The sequence below is a fragment of the Crocodylus siamensis genome, chromosome 1 (assembly GCF_052110815.1).
Source record: "Crocodylus siamensis isolate JL-2025a chromosome 1, ASM5211081v1, whole genome shotgun sequence".
NCBI classification, from domain to species: Eukaryota; Metazoa; Chordata; order Crocodylia; family Crocodylidae; genus Crocodylus; species Crocodylus siamensis.
Window position 1 is genome coordinate 263684626 of NC_143395.1, and position 16320 is coordinate 263700945.

At 41.4% G+C, this 16320-nt stretch overlaps 1 protein-coding gene across 7 annotated transcripts in view; it reads left to right on the forward strand.

Annotated features, from left to right (window-relative positions):
- Positions 1-16320, forward strand: part of DMD (dystrophin) — a 2140576-nt gene that overhangs the window by 974384 nt on the left and 1149872 nt on the right. For all 7 annotated transcript variants that reach the window (XM_090061814.1, XM_090061802.1, XM_090061811.1 and 4 more), the window contains exons 25-28: positions 1628-1798; positions 5871-6053; positions 7319-7453; positions 8659-8808. In XM_090061814.1, the coding sequence (XP_089917940.1) occupies positions 1628-1798; positions 5871-6053; positions 7319-7453; positions 8659-8808 (639 nt within the window). The remainder of the gene's footprint in view (positions 1-1627; positions 1799-5870; positions 6054-7318; positions 7454-8658; positions 8809-16320) is intronic.

Sequence of the window (16320 nt, forward strand, 5' to 3'; positions counted from 1 at the left end):
AAAAAAATACTATTCATTGTAAAAAGTCCTTTCCTTGACTTCTGAAACCACTTAATTTGTTTTGCAGGAGAAATTCCATTTGACTGACTTGAACTTAGGATCATAGGAAAGTGGGGCTGGAAGAGACCTCACAAGTTCATCTAGTCTAGACCCCTGCTCAAGGCAGGATCAGTCTTGACTAAACAGTCTCAGCTGTCTGTCCAACCTGATTTTTAAAACTTCCAAGGATGGGGATTACATAGTTTCTTTAGGTAGCCTGTTCCAATGGTTAACCACCCTCATAGGCTAGGGACAGATATTCAAAAAGCCTAAGCCTAAATTGTTTCAGTCTTTGCAGGTTAGTTTAACCTGGCTAGGTTAAATCAGATTGTAACTGCACAGACATCCCAGACATACAGGCACATGCCTGCAGTGGCTCAGACTAGAACCCAGAGGGGAGGGGGAAGAAGGGTGCTAGAGCAACCCTCCCTTACCTTCCATAGCACTGAGTTAAGGGGAGTATGGCCCACCCCCAGCAGAATGCTCTGATTAGGGAGGAGTTCCTCCACTCCTGATCAGCCCAGCAGGGAATTGATAGCAGTGTTTATCACCCCTGTTTATCATCCCAATAAGAAAACAACAAAGGGGCATTACCTGCTGATTCTGCCTTTGTCCTATCTGCCACAGGATAGACTGTAGCCAGCATGTGGTCTGCTAGCTAATAAACAGACATGTCTCAGCAAGATGGAGGGGAGGGGGGAATTCCTGCTTGGCAGGGAGTGGGGAGAGGAAGTGGGAGAGCAGCCTGCAGTCTCTGCTGGAGCTCCAGCCAGGGAGCAGAGGGGAGGGGCCAGCTCTGCTGTGGAGCAGAGAGCCCCACCCAGCCCAGACAGCATGCCCAGATGCTGTGGAAGTCTGGTTTATCTTAAACCAGCAAAGGGTCTGGGACAGACATTGCATAAACCAGTTTGACCCAAATTAGTTAAGTATTGTTGAATCGTATCTTTTTGATTGTGGACCTTTTCTCCAGTCTATCCAGGTCACTCTGGGTCCCTTTAACTCCACGCAACTTGGCAATGTCTGCAAATTTGTTAAGCATGCAGTCAATCTCTGTAGTCTCTGTAAAGGTGTTAAGTTCTCTATGATGTTTTATATCATTTTTCCTCATGACTTTCATGGTATTCCTGCTGTAATAATTCTTTTCAATATGCTGCTGCTGTTAAAATTATACTTTGTCAATAGGTATTCATAGCACATCTCTTCAGTAGTAGCTATTAAAATGCACACAAGCAGTGAATATAAAAATTATTTCAGGCTGCAGGTATTTGAAAAAGAGATATGAAAAAATATATATGTAGAATTACTATATATGCATGCAGTATTACCTAAAGCCTAGTAGCCAAGGGAAAATTGCCAGTGGGAAGTTATGTACTCTTTTATAAATTATATGTGGCCACTTAAATGTTATCCTTTTCTGTACTTCTGGACACAGTACAAGTGTTAGCTTTTCATTATACTTTTTTGTGGATCCTTATTTGTTTGATTCATTGTTAACATCTGTAGTTTTTGCTCTTTACAATGATAATGGCCTTTAAATATGTGCAACAGAATCTTATATCAAATATCATTTCATAATTCTTTTCAAAAGGCCTTTGCTAAGAAGGCAGCACTAAAAGGTGGCTTGGATAAAACTGTGAGTCTTCGAAAGGATTTGTCAGAGATGCATGAATGGATAACGCAAGCTGAAGAGGAATATCTGGAGAGGGATTTTGAGTATAAAACACCTGATGAATTACAGAAAGCAGTTGAAGAACTAAAGGTAAAAGACAAACTGACTTATTTAATTTATGTCAGAAGCTCTTGGAACAGAATTTGCACACAATCTGTTTGCTCATTTAAAGGAGTTGCCTTTTTATATCTCTTAGGGAAATCTGAAATGTGAAGCAATAGGTAGCTTAAAGTAATTTGTTTCAATTTGGAGTCTGTTGGAAGATTCTTAAATCTTCATAGAACTTCATTACTTTAAATTTTGTTTTTTGTTTTTCTGTTGCCTTATTGAATTCCAATTCTTTGCAGAATCAGCATTGATTTAATTGGACAATAAAATAATGTTCAAGGAATCAGTTCTTAGCAGTAGTTAACCACTAGGGCTAGGGACAGACATTCAGAAATCCAGAGCCTGAATCAATTCAGTCTTTGTAAGTTAATTAAACCTGGCTAGGTTAAATCAGTTTTGTAATCAGACAGACATCCCAGAAATGCAGGCCCATGCATGCCAGTGGCTCAAGCTAGAAGATGGGGGATGCTAGAGCAGCCCTCCCTCCCTTATACAGGGCTGAGCTGAGGGGGACATGGCCAGGCCCTGGCAGGATGCTCTGATTATTTCCTGCATGCTCCTGAGCAGCCTAGCAGGGAATGTTTATCACCCCTAACTCAGTGTTTATCAACTCATTAAGAAAGCAAAGTCTCTCTCCATTAGCTAATGGAACTCTTCTTATACAGCTTTCCAAGGAAGGACATTAAACTACCTGTCTGCTCCATAAAGCCTGTCTACCTGTCATCTCCCACAGCATGGACTGTGGCCAGCATGTGGTCTGCTTGCTAATGCTGAGCTGTCTGCTTAAGGTAGAGGGGAGGGAGGAATAATCCCAGTTTAGCATGGAGAAGCCAGGCAGATACTCTGTGCCTCCAAGTCTGTGCCGCAGCTGCAACCACAGACCATAGGGGAGGGGCCAGCCCTGCTGTGCAGCAGAGAACCCCACCCAGCCCAGAGATCATGCTTGGATGTTGGTGGTCTCTAGTTTATCTTAAATCAGCAAGAGATCTGGGACAGACATTGGATAAACTGGTTTGACCCAACTCAGTTATGTTGGATACTACATTCTTTTTATCTCAAACCAGTTTCAGATATTTTCCAACTGGTTTATGTGCACTGAACATCTGTTCTGTTCCAGGTTTAAACCAGTTTCTGATCACTTAAACCAGTTTATGTGTAACATCTGTCCCTAGCCTAGATAATTATTTGATAAACCCAGGATAGATACATTTTGTCTTTTACTTATTAAATGGAGAGAGATTACTGTGCAGGACTGGGTGCATATGTTGGTATTAGCATCTTATTTGTTTGTGATTTACTATGTTATGTTTTCTGAATAAAGAAATAGTTTACTGCATCTCAACCATGCTAATATTTCCTTCCATGTGGGAAGGAGACACTAATCATGACCCTTCCTGCCTTAAATATTGCCCAAGTAGAGGTCCCAGAACATTAGGGGGGATATGAAAAACCTCCTGAAAAGATCCCTAAGCAATTGAGTGTCTCCTCTGCCCAGTTAAACTTCAGAAGGATTTTTTTCTGAAGCTGCCACTGGCATGATGCAGATTTACACTATTGCCAACAAAAGGGTGCAACAGAGTACAGTATTTCTAATCTTGGAAAGGCTTACACTTGCTTAACTTAAACACAAGGGTAAGTCTTTTGCCCTCACTGGGACCTCTCACATGTTGAGTGGTAAACATGTACCTAAGTCTTTGTGAAGTTAAGGTCAAGTTTGTAAACCTTTTGGAGTAGAGGACTGATACCTTAAAGGTCTGTAAGGCACCTGAAAGTTGATTACATAATATAAATATTACATTTATTATTTTTAGTCATGGCATAGTGATTTCTAAAAGTACCTGTCAAGTTCATGATCCAATTGGTTTACAAGTACTTAGGAAGAAACACTGAACTATTAAGCACAGGTGAGGGTAAGACTGAACAGTTGTCACCGTTTTATCAGCTAACAATGAAGCTAGTCTATATCAATCAAACACTGTTTTCACTAAAAATTTACTGTACGGTTGTCATCCTCTGTTCTTGCATTTCCTTTACCATTTCTCCTTTCCTCTCCACTCCCAAAAACATTATCCCAGGCCTTCCCAGCACAGGTCTTACCACAGGCAATACCGTCACATACACGCATGCATGCATGCACACGTGCATGTGCATACATGCACACGTATGCAAGCACACACACATACACACACACATGCATAGTAAACAAGGAGAGGACTCAAAACAAAGCAGTTCCATACTAGTGTAGCTTACTTTAATTCAGTATAGAATTGCCTTGGGAGAAATCACAGATAAAACTGCAATGGTCAACTTCTACTGTGTGTCCACAGTTTACTTCAGCTTGCATAGCAGCTTGCATAAGCCACACAGGCTGGTACATTCCTCCCCCGTGAGCTAATGATGAAGTGGAGTTACAGTAGTGTAGCATGAAGTGTAAGTACCCTTGCCCAAGGCTCAGAAGAGGAATGGATCCTGGGACAGTGAATCCGGCACGTCTGTACCACAAGGAGGTTAACTAATAAAGACATCCTTACAGAGCCCATTATACAGAATTAATATACCCAACTATATATAACACATTCATAACCCTAACCAAACCAACAATAACAATAGATACAATGGAGAAAGTAGAACTATACCAGATATGAGATGCACCCTATCTGGGTTCAAACCACTTTGTCCCTCTAACCCTAAACCCCTTGGGTGTTCCACAGAACCCTTCCCAGTGTGTATTTGGGATATACTCTCTTCCTACCCTGGGAAGCAGAGGATGTGTGGGGTCTCCCCCTCACCTGCCCACTCTTTCCAGGGTCCCTTGCCCAGGAGTGCCTGCCTTGCAGGACCCAGATTTCTGGTAACTCACAGTCCTTCATCTGGGGGGCACTGTCAGTCTGGCCTCTGGGTCCCTGCACCATCTCAGGCCTTCTAGAGCCGTTGGCCTCAAGCTGGGGGCCCCTCCCTCTGGGCCTTTTGCCCCGTGCTGGGCACCCAGGAAGCGCCTACTGGAGCAGAGCCCTCACCGGCTCTGGTTCCCCAGCCTCGTGCCAGTGGTCTTTCCCCTTCTGAGGCCCTGCTCTGGATGCTGGAGCTCTTTTAGTTCAGTGAAGAGCCACACTGTGGGGATCTGGCTACCCAGCCTAAAGCTGAGTAGGGGACCTAACTTGAGCAGCCTCGAGTTGCTCTCAGGGTTGACTCTCTGTGCACCGATCTTTGCATTGTGTGGGGCCCGAGCAGCCTTGAGCTGCTCCCAGGGCTGGCTCCCCATGTGCCAACCTGGGCACTATCAAAGCTCAGGCCACATTTCGATGACAGTCTCTTCAGAGCTCTTCTCTCCTCACCGTCCCTCACCACGTCTGCCTCGTGTGGCTCACAACACTCCTTTTGTTCCCTCAGGGGGCTCCATTCCCTGAAGTCCAGCAGACCTGCAGTTTGCAGGTCCCAATTAGGTCCAGGAGCTCCTCACCCCCTCCCTTCAGGGAAAGGGTGGCACCAGCTCCTCCCAACTCTTTGGGCTCCACCAATCAAAACTAAGAATTTTTGGCCTGGGACGTGGCAGGGGCCCAACTGGGTGAGTCCACCACAAATTGATTAACAATATTGACTTAAACTACAACAGTGTGGACTTGCTGTACATCTAGAAATAGTGAAAATGACTGTAAAATTATGTCAAATGTTCTAGGTACTCAATGAAGAAAAATATTCTGTCTTTCAATACTAGTAGACATAAATACTAATTTTAGAAACAGTCACTAGTAAAACAAAACACTTAGAATTTACTTGATCTACCAATTGACAGAAATTGGTTTTAAAAGTGATTAACTGGAAATAACATGCAAAAGAAATTTAATCCACAAGTAATGAGGTATTGTGGTACATATGCTTGGAACACTCTCATAAACTGCATAGTTGAAAACAACTGTTTTCTTCTTCTGAATGATCCAAATAGTTGTTTAATTGTGCAATGCATGTATTCATTATTCACAGTAAACATATCTATTACCTCAAAAATGAAAGCAAACTAAAAGATGTTTTGTTGTATTGTATTTGTGTTTTACAGAGGGCAAAAGAAGAGGCTGCACAGAAAGAAGTGAAAGTGAAGCTTCTCACAGATTCTGTGAATAATTTTATAGCAAGGGCTCCGCCTGCAGCTCATGAGGCCTTAAAAAAGGAACTTGATGTCCTAATTACCAACTACCAGCGACTCTGCAGCAGGTTAAATGGAAAGTGCAAAACTCTGGAGGTCAGCTATTTTGTCAGCCTGTAAAATTACAGTCAGATGGCACAAGTGAAATGCAAAAGCTTATGCATCTCTGTTTTAGGCTGTAATGTACAAATCTACCCTGCCTTTTACAAGTTAAATAGTCACCAGATGGATTAGCATATTATAGACCTTTACACTTGCCACCTTTGCTGTTATCATGATAAATTGTGCTCATATTGATATAAGCTGATATAAATTTGATTCATCCTACAAAAAAAGCAATAGTTATCTTAATGTAACATAGTAGTACAGTTGGTAGTTTGGGCCATAGCAACCACTAGTTACCTAATACAGAGATTTTGAACTAGGAATAGATGATAAGGTTTAAGGGAGAGTTCATAAAATATGGTACAGACTTTTGCTTAGCTAAATACTTTTAGTCTTGTAAGAAAAATAGAGCTGGGGAGGAGGGGGCATATATTTAATCCCCCAAAATATTTCAGCTGGGACGTACATTTTATTTGCAGCATCTAAGTAGTCCTCCGATGTTCTATTATCATGGCAGGGGTGTCAAACTCATCTGGGTTCTTGGGCCAGATCTGTACTGTGGGGCTTCTTGTGGGCCAGATCTAGCCCAAGGCATGGGCAACATGAGGTGTGGTAGTGGCACCAGTGATCGGTCTGGATGTGTGGGAAGGGGTCCAACACCAGTGGTGGGTCTAGATGAGGCAAGGGGCAAGTGACAACATGTAGCAAGAGTTTCAGGTCTGCACCAAGCTCACTGCCACTGGTCATGGCAAACATGGCCAAAGACCCCAGATTCTGCTGCAGGCTCTGCCCCCCAACTTCCAGTGCTTTAAAAAATGCCCAGTGCTGTGACAAAAACAGTTGTATAAGCGGCAAAATGCATGTCAGCACAAAGAAAATGGTGGCAGTGCACACCTCAGAGGTGCTTTAGCTCAAAAGCATACTTCTAGCATTTCCTGTGTACTGATGCACATTTCACCACTTATTCAACTGCACACAATACAGCGCAGTGCATGTGAGCTCATGTGTGGGTCAGACTCGATTAATCTGCTCCGAAACAGAGGATCTCCAGTGCGTTATAGGACAAAAATGTACATGTATAAATGCCCATTGGTGCTTGAAAGTGTTCTGTCCATATATGGAATTCTTATAGATGTGAAACTCTAGAAAAAACTCTACTTCATAATCACTCTATAATTCATAAAATAATTGTATATGACCATTTGCAATATTTCTTTTAATTATAATTTTCAGTCTCAATATACATTTTTCACCAGGAGGTATGGGCATGCTGGCAAGAGTTATTGTCCTACTTGGATGCAGAAAATAAATGGCTGAATCAGATGGAGTCAAAACTCAGGGCAACTGAAAATGTCCAGGGAGGTGCAGAAGAAATCTCAGAGGCACTGGATGTAAGTGCTATCTTAACTGGTATCAGATATCGCGTTGTACATTATAGCAATACCATTTTAAAAACTGTGTTCTATTTGTGAGAAATCATGACATTGGCAATGCATTCATCCCAGCCAAAGCTTTGTCTAGCTAGGTCTAGAAAACCTCCAAGGATGGATGTTCCACCCCTCTCTGGGTAACCTGTTCCAGTGTTTTGCTGCCCTCCTAGTGAGAATATTCTTCCTAATATCTAACCTAAACTTCCCTTGCTGCAACTTGAGACTGTGTTTCTCCTTGTTCTGTCATCTGTCACCACTGAAAACAGTCTAGCTCTATCCTCTTTTGAATCCTCTTTCAGGTAGTTGAAGGATGCTATTAAATCCCACCTCAGTCTTCTCTTCTCTAGACTAAATAAGCCCAGTTCCCTTAGCCTGTCTTCCTAAGTCATGTGCCCCAGCCCCCTCACCATTTTTGCTGACCTCCGCTGGACTCTCTCCAGTTTGTTTGCATCCTTTCTGTAATGGGGGACCCAAAACTGAACACAGTACTCTAGATGTGGTCTCACCAGTACTGAATAAAGGGGAATAAACACTTCCCTTGACCTGCTGACAACATCTGCTGACCAATGCAGCCCAGTATGCCATTAGCCTTCTTGGCAACAAGGGCACACTGTTGGCTCATATTCAGCTTATTGTCCACTGTAACCCCCAGGTTCTTTTCTGCAGAACTGCTGCCCAGCCAGTCAGCCCTCAGCCTGTACCAGTGCATGAGATTGTTCTGTCCTAAGTGCAGGACTTGCAGTGAAGTTAATAGCAGTCAGTGTGGTAGAGGCAATATCTTTTATTAGGGCAACTAGACAGTTGCAAAATTATTTTTTATTTGCAAACTTTCAGGCCCACAGACCCTTCCTTGGGCAAAGGAGAATGCAAAGATTGTAAAATTTCTCCCAGGTAGAAATGAAACTTCATTTCAATAGAACTGTTCGCATATTTATAATTAATCACATATTTAACACTTTGCAAGACCTGGGTCTTGGATTTTAGTAAAACATAGTGCAGACAATTTGATGGTGTCAGTAAGACATTTTATACTTTTATCTTCTGTCCCCACTACAATTATGCTTGAAATGAAAGATTTCTTTCTTACAATCTAGAAACATATGATTGTTCTTCAGAGTTTTGGTCTGAAAGAAGAAAACATGATAATATTTATGAATTTGTTTCAGTCTTTGGAAAACTTAATGCGACATCCAGAAGATAACCGTAATCAGATTCGGGAGCTGGCACAAACTTTAACCGATGGTGGGGTCTTGGATGAACTGATCAATGAGAAACTAGAAAAATTCAATACTCGATGGGAAGAGCTGCAACAAGAAGTATGTATAAATAGCTATCTCATCTCTTATTCCTTTATGTTAAATAGCTGTCAATCTCATAGCCCATCTCACTTCCTAAATAATACCATTTACTTCCTACAATATGGTATTTGAAAATAAAAAGGCACAGTATTACCTTTGGATTCTTCCCAAACAATGCAAAAGGAATTCCTTTACTATAAATTCCAGAAGCAAGGGAATTGCTTAGGTAAATCCTTACATTTCAAAATCACAGTGTTCCTCCCTTGAAAGAATTGTATAGTAAATCTAATATTAAAGGGTCTATTCAGCACTTCTTACCCAAGTAAAACTCCAATTGGAAAGCAAATTGTGGTTTCAAAATTAAATGTCAAGTGTAATATTCTGTTACAGGTGTATTTTCCACTGAGCATGTCAGAAAATGAATGTTCATGTCAATAAATGACTCTGTAGGAAAACTTCAATAAGGAAAATATGTTTAACATGAAGAATGTGAAACGTGGTCATCTGATGTAGTATTCATAATGTTTCTTCTTGATACTGAACAACCTTCATCTGCTTCACTGGGAATTACTTGTGGAAAACTTGTTTCTAATCCTTTTCCAGAATCTCCTCATTCGTTGACACTGTTTTTGAGAAATCAGTTCAGAATTAAGAAAATGAGAACATATAAATTTATACAATAAACATTGTGTTCCCAGCCATGCCAGGCACAAAAAAAACTTCAATATTTTTAAACATTATTCCAATGACACACAAAATATACTTTTACTTTCAAGAGCTGATCTAAGCTGATAATGCCTGAAGCATGTAGTTCAGCTTACAGGAAAAAATACCTTAATTTTTAAAACATGCGGTAGAATAAACTGGTAATTGATAGAGCTCTTTCTGAAATCAAGAAGCAATATCAAAATGGCAGTCATGAAATAACTGGCCCAACCTGCAGCTGCTAAAAAAGTTATTTTCACAATCTGAAATAAGCCTATGATAGCTGTCGTTCTTTTTCCAGTGCCATATTTATTTATCCTTCTCATTTTGAAAAGTTTTACCATTCAGGTACTGAGACGTAGGTCCATACCAGTAATAGAAAACAGGTTCCAAATATTTTCCCCAGTTGCACCATAGTGCATGATAATGATGGATTAGATTGCACTGGCTTCCTAACAGAATATGATCTGGGTACTACAACAAGGTAAGATCAGACAATAGATTAGAATTGATTATATTATTATTGAATATATGTCTCCTGTTGCCCCGATCTTGGTTATCAACCTTAAATAAAGTTACAGAAATATAAATAAAGTAAATTAAAACCTTTGATGAAAGGAAGAAAAGGAGTTGATTTTCATTTACTAAGTTTGAGAAACAACTAAAAAAAAGTCATGAGAAATGTGTCATTTGCCCCCCCCAAAAAAATAATAGTAATTTTCAGTTAAAAATAAGGATTGGTGCTATACTGGGGAACTTGACTGATACTAGTCATATGTAAGTCAAAATGAATCATATCCTGAAATTTCCAAGATGAAGGTTTTACATCCCTCATCTTGGGAATTTCAGGATATGATTCATTATGTGCATCTACTATTAATGTTATGTGTATTTATACAGGTGTATCAGGTAGAGATGAGGGCAATAAATGCAAATATCTTAAATTCCCATTTCAAAGAAAAAGTTTCTGACTTGTAATATGTTTGCTCCATTACTCTAGGACTGTGAGAAAGTATGGAAGACTTAATTTACTCTTCCTTATTTTAATGGAATAATCTGATATAAAACAAGTTGTTTTACAAACAAGAAAATGGGGGATACTAATATTTTTTTACATCATCAAGATTTCAATATTCCAGTCTATCAGCTCTGACTATCGTGGATTTCCAAACAAATCTATCTGCAACACTACAGCATCTACCTTTCTGCTCTTGGATCAGTCTCTAGAGCTGAGCATTGAAAACCATTGCCCCTTACTGAAGTCTATTATAACTAACCAGCAGGTGATCACTAAAGATTTCCTTCATCAAGCTTTCTTTTATGCTTAAATCATTTCATATTTGCATTGAGGTAAAGCAGTTTCTCTTAATGAAGTTCAGAAAAAGATTTCCGTTTCTTTTAATTTATGGTCAGTATTGAAACGTGTTGCTCTCAGTATGATGATTTTGGTATTAATAAAACAAGTAACGAAATTCAGAGAACTGTGAAAAAAAATGCTCAGATACCCTAACTTAATTCAGATCCTCTGGGTATATCAGCATACTTGTCTGTCTTACAAGTATTACACCGGAAGCACATAGTGATGTTATTAAAATAGCCTAAATATTTGGCATTCATGTTCCATGTGTTTAGGTGAAAAGAATAGAAGACTTTAGCTTTGGGTGTCATCAAGTTTAGAAGAGTATCGTAGTTGCCAGGTTTTATTCTGTTTCATCTATAACATTTCATGAAAATTATAAAATAAAATTTAACTTGTGGTGAGACTGTGTACTCTGAACAAAGACTTGGTAGACCATGGATCTTCACAAAACTGGGGAAGTAGTGGGAAGCTCTAGGATAACTGCATGGATGCAAGGACTGTGGGAGATTGCTGAGGAGGTACATTTGTGGCAAGCAACTGGGTTTTCTAGTGGTTAAGGACTGCTTGGGTGTCAAGGAAGTTCTGGTAGATAGAAATGATAAAGTATGTTGTATGAAGTCTATGACAGAGTATAGAGTAGAGAGTACTGTGGCTGAGGTGGAAAAATAACTCCTGGGTAGATAGATAGTATTGGAGATTGGAACAGGAGATAGGTAGAGACTAGAGTAGGTGGTTGCTGGGGTATTGGAGTACAGAGAGTACCTGAAGTCTTGCTGTCCAAGGTACTATTGGATATAACACAGGGAATTTGTATTGGAAGAGGGGGGGTTGGAGCCACTGTTGGTGGCTGAGAGAGGGTGGGAAGAGAGGGAGATGGACCCGCTGGTGGTCTAGGATTCATTTTGGGGGAACAGCCATAGTATAAGTTCAAAAGTTGAAATTGCAGGTCCACACCTGCTGGGTTCTCTCTGCTCAGGCAACTGAGATTGCAGCTGAGTTGTTGGAATGCATAACAGGGCTACCAAACATACATGAACTCCATCTGAGATGCATAATACCTAGCAGTCCTGATCATGTGTTTTGTACCGTTTTCTGCTCAGAAGGCATCAGCTCATTCTAGGTCACCTAATGGCACAAGTGAATACACAGGGGAAGAATTCTAGAAGGCAATGTTACGTGAGTTGTGCGAGTGACAACTTTCTGTGTGTTTGCTTTTTCTGTAATGCTTGGAAATATATTTTCCTTCAGGCACAAAATAAATGCTGAGATTATACAGTAAGTTTTGGCTCAAACAGAAGCCCCAGGTATTCTAAACTCAGTCCAGTCTTCGGTAACTAACTGGAATAAACCATGGTCTGTTGTAGAATTCCAACTCAGTGACAGTATTGGTAGGCACAACCACAGCTTTCCTCATCTATTCCAAAACAAACTTTAATGTATCCATCACTTTGGCTAAAATCCTAACTGCCTTTCTCTTTCTCTCTCCTCCCTCTTCCCCCTGCCCTTTCTTTCTCTCACAGACCTCAAGGACCTATAACCACCTTAACTATAACCTTTCATCTCCTCCTATCTTGTGCAATGATTTTTCACCTTGTCACATCTTTGCTTATCCTTTACAAATAAGGTTTGATGTAATTTTCCCATTGCTGCTTTGGTCTGCCTCTAAATTGGGCATATTATTGTCTGCTCCCATTGTTCAGGCATTCTTTTCTCTCTTCAGATCTTCAGAATTGTCATGTGAAGATGGTGCTTTAATGCATCAAATCTGAATTTCAGGCATTCAACTGGAAGCCTCTTTATTCTTGGTGACTTATTATTTCTTAATTTGTTCTGTTTTTTTGTTCTCATGTTAGTTAAAAGATAGAGGTTTAGGATAGAATCAAGAGGAGAGTTCCTGTACTTTTATCAGCAAAAGTTTCTACATGTTATATATGGTTCTTATACTGGGCTTGTACTTTTTTTCACCCAGAATTCTACACAGAGCCAAAAAAAAATGACAATTGTGGAAAGACACAGAACTTCTCCCCTCTCATTCTGGGGCAGAATTTGCAGCCAAGCATGATCATACTCCATCAAGGGTGTAATATGTCACTATTCAGCTTAAGAGATTGTTTATAGACTTGCTCTGGGAATGGCGGGGAGGAGGTGCTTTAAGTGGGTGGCTCTGAGAGTCACTCTAATTAAAGTGCCCGTTATGTATCGGCATCCCTGAGCTGAAAAATTAATTGAGTCTACTCCGACTCATTGTAATTACAGGAATAGGTTTGGTCTGCTCGTTTCCAAGCAGGAAGTTCTCTTCTGATTACTTCTGTTGCCTGTGAGAAAATTTCTTTCTGCCATGAAGAGATTTAAGTGAAGATGAAATCAGGTCATCCCCACTTCCACAAAGACCCAAGTGGAATTTCTGTACCTGAAAGTTGTCCCACTTATGGCAAATAAGAACATAAGAACTGCCATTTACTGGCATTACAAGCTCATCTTGCCCAGTATTCCATGTCACAAAGTGGCAGAGAATGAATGTTGAAAGGAGGAGTGAACTGGGTATGACTAGGGTTTTACCCATTGTTCCTCTCTCACTTGCAGCATCCAACACTTTAGACAAGAGGCAGGATACATTACTGTGATAGTGTTAACAGGTTGGGGTTTTTTCTCCATTTGAAAAAGGTGTATTTTGTAACTTGTAGTATATATTCTAAATTTTTCAAAATCAAAGTGGTTTCCTTCTAATCACTCCTCTCAGGGTTACTTAACTGCTGTAAGAATCCAAGCTAGTTCTGTGCCTATATATATCCAGTGCTCTGTATTGTTATTTAAAGGAAAAAATTGAGAGTACCTTAAATGCTTTCAGGGTGCATCTACACATGCATTAAAATGCTTTTTCTAATGTGCATTAAATTTAGTACCTCCAGTGTACTTAATGCAGAGTAATAAATGTGCATGGTTTTTAGTGACACTTAGATTCATAGATTGTAAGGGCTGGAAGGGACATCGCAAGATCATCGGCCCCTCTTCCTCCCCTCTGTACTAGGAAGGAAAGACAACTGGAGTCAGGTGACCCCAGCTAGGTGACCGTCCAGTCTCCTCTTGAGGATATCCAGGGTAGGTGATTGTACCACCCCTGGAGGGAGTTTATTCCACAGTCTGGACACTCTGACTATGAAGACGTTTTTCCTAATGTTAAGCTTGAAATGGTCTTCTAGGAGTTTGTGGGCATTACTTCTGATTTTCCCCAATGGTACCCTGGTGAGCAGTTGTTCGCCGAGCCTTTGATGTATTCCCCTGATGTAGCTCCTACCAAGTACTCTCTCAGCCTTCTCTTTTTTAGGCTGAAGAGACCCAAGTCCCTCAGCGTTTCTTCATATGGCTTGCCTTGCAAGTCTCTGAGCATATGGGTGGCTGTTCTCTGGAGTCTCTCAAGTTTTTCCATGTTCTTGCTGAAGCGTGGCATCCAGAACTGGACTCAGTACTCCAGCTGTGGTCTCACCAATGCCAAGTAAAACAGAAGAATCGCTTCCTTTGTTTTGCTTGAGATGCATTGGTTGATGCATGCCAAAGTATTGTTTGCTGTACTGGCTACAGCATTACACTGATGGCTTATGTTCATACTATGGTCTATTATTAACCCTAGATTCTTTTCAGTCATGATGCTATTCAGTTTGGCACCCCTGAGCAATTAAGTGTTTGTCCCCAGATGGAGCACGTGAAACTTCTCAGTGTTGAACTTCATCTGGTTCCAGTCCACCTAACTTGCCAACCTGTCTAGGTCCACTGTATCTGCAGCCTATCTTGAAGCATGACCATGCTCCCCCATAGCTTGGTATCATAATGAACTTGGCCAGTGAGCTTTTTACCCCCACATCCAAAATATTGATAAAGATGTTGAAAAGTATTGGACCAAGCACCTACCCCTGAGGAACACCACTGGCTGCTTCTCGCCAGCATGACACAGATCCATTCATTAGAACTCTCTGGGACCTACCCCACAGCCAGCTTCCGATCCACCTGACTGTCTCACAGTTAAGCCCATGGTCTAGCATGATTTTCCCTTGAGTCTGGTGAAATACGGAAGCAAAGTTGTCATTCAGGAGTTCTGTTTTCTTCTGAGTGTCAGTAACCAGCTGTCCTGAGTTGTTAAGCAACGGCCCCACATTTCCACTTGTTTTTCTCCTGTTCCCTATGTACCTGAAGAATGATTTTTATTGTCCTTGATTTCCATTGCTAGTTTAAATTCAGTCGCCCCCTTAGCCTTTCTAATCTGTTCCCTACAAGTGCAGGCTATTGTTGTATAATTCTCCTTGGGGACTGTCCCAAGCTACCATTGTATGCCACTTTCTTCTTTTTCAAGATTTCTTTTGTGCTTCAAGGATTGTGTCCTTGAGGAATGACCACTCTTCATGCACTCCTTTCACCTTCATTCCCTGGTCCCACAGCACTTCATTCCTGTTTCCCTGAGCTTTTTGAAATTCACTTTTTTGAAGTCCAAAACTCCAGCCTTGCTAGCTGATTTGCCTGCTTTGTGATGGACAGTAAATGTGATGGTTTTATGGTCACTGTCACCCAGGCTACCCTCTATAAAAGGGTTAGGCAACGTTTTTTGACCAAAACCCCCACAATACCTACCTTGGAAGGTGCTGGAGTTCCAGCATGCCAGAGAAACAAAATGAGGGCAGGGGGTACATGGCAGGATGCCCTAATTGTGCTCCCTGCCCCCAGCCCTGCTGCCCCTTGCCCCTCACCCAAAGCTCCTGCCCCCCAGCCCAGGCTCTGTGGCTGTCATCAGCTACCCAGAACATGGGCCAGCTGCAAACATCTGCCTTTCTGACCCAGCCCCGGCCCCGGCCCCAGCTGCCTCCCAGCTCCACACCTGGCTCCAGGGAGGCAACACATGCTGGCAGTTCTCCCTACTGTGCTGCCCTCGCTGGTTCTGCAAAACAGCATTGGAACCCAGCGCAGTAGGGCACAGCAGTGGGGTGCAGAAAGCTGCCTGCTCCCAGCTCCCCACTGCCCTGCCACAATTCTCCTTTGTGCATGAGAGCAGTGTGGGCAGCAGCACAAGGTTGTGCCCCTCGCTGCTGCCCCTGCCTGCAGGGGAAGTGTCATTTCCCCAGCTCTTGCAAGAGTGGCCTTCCTAGTGTCCACAGCTTCAGAGCTTTCTTGTATGCTAGTCCCTGGGTATGCCATTCCCAGGGTTTGCTCCAGTCCCTGAGCAATCTTAGTAACCTATTTTACTGTGCATTAGTGTAATTGCACACTTTTTTTACATGACACGTTAATACACAGTAAAATAAGCTACTGTGCATTAAAGTGCACGTTAGACGTCTCCTCAGTGTATGTAAATAGCATTTTTATCTATTGTTGTTAAGACAGAGAAGGATAAGTGTTCCAGCTTAATTATCATTAAATCAGTTTCTTATGCCAGTTACAGGACTCTGGAGACTGACAAATTAAATAATGTCAAATTCCAG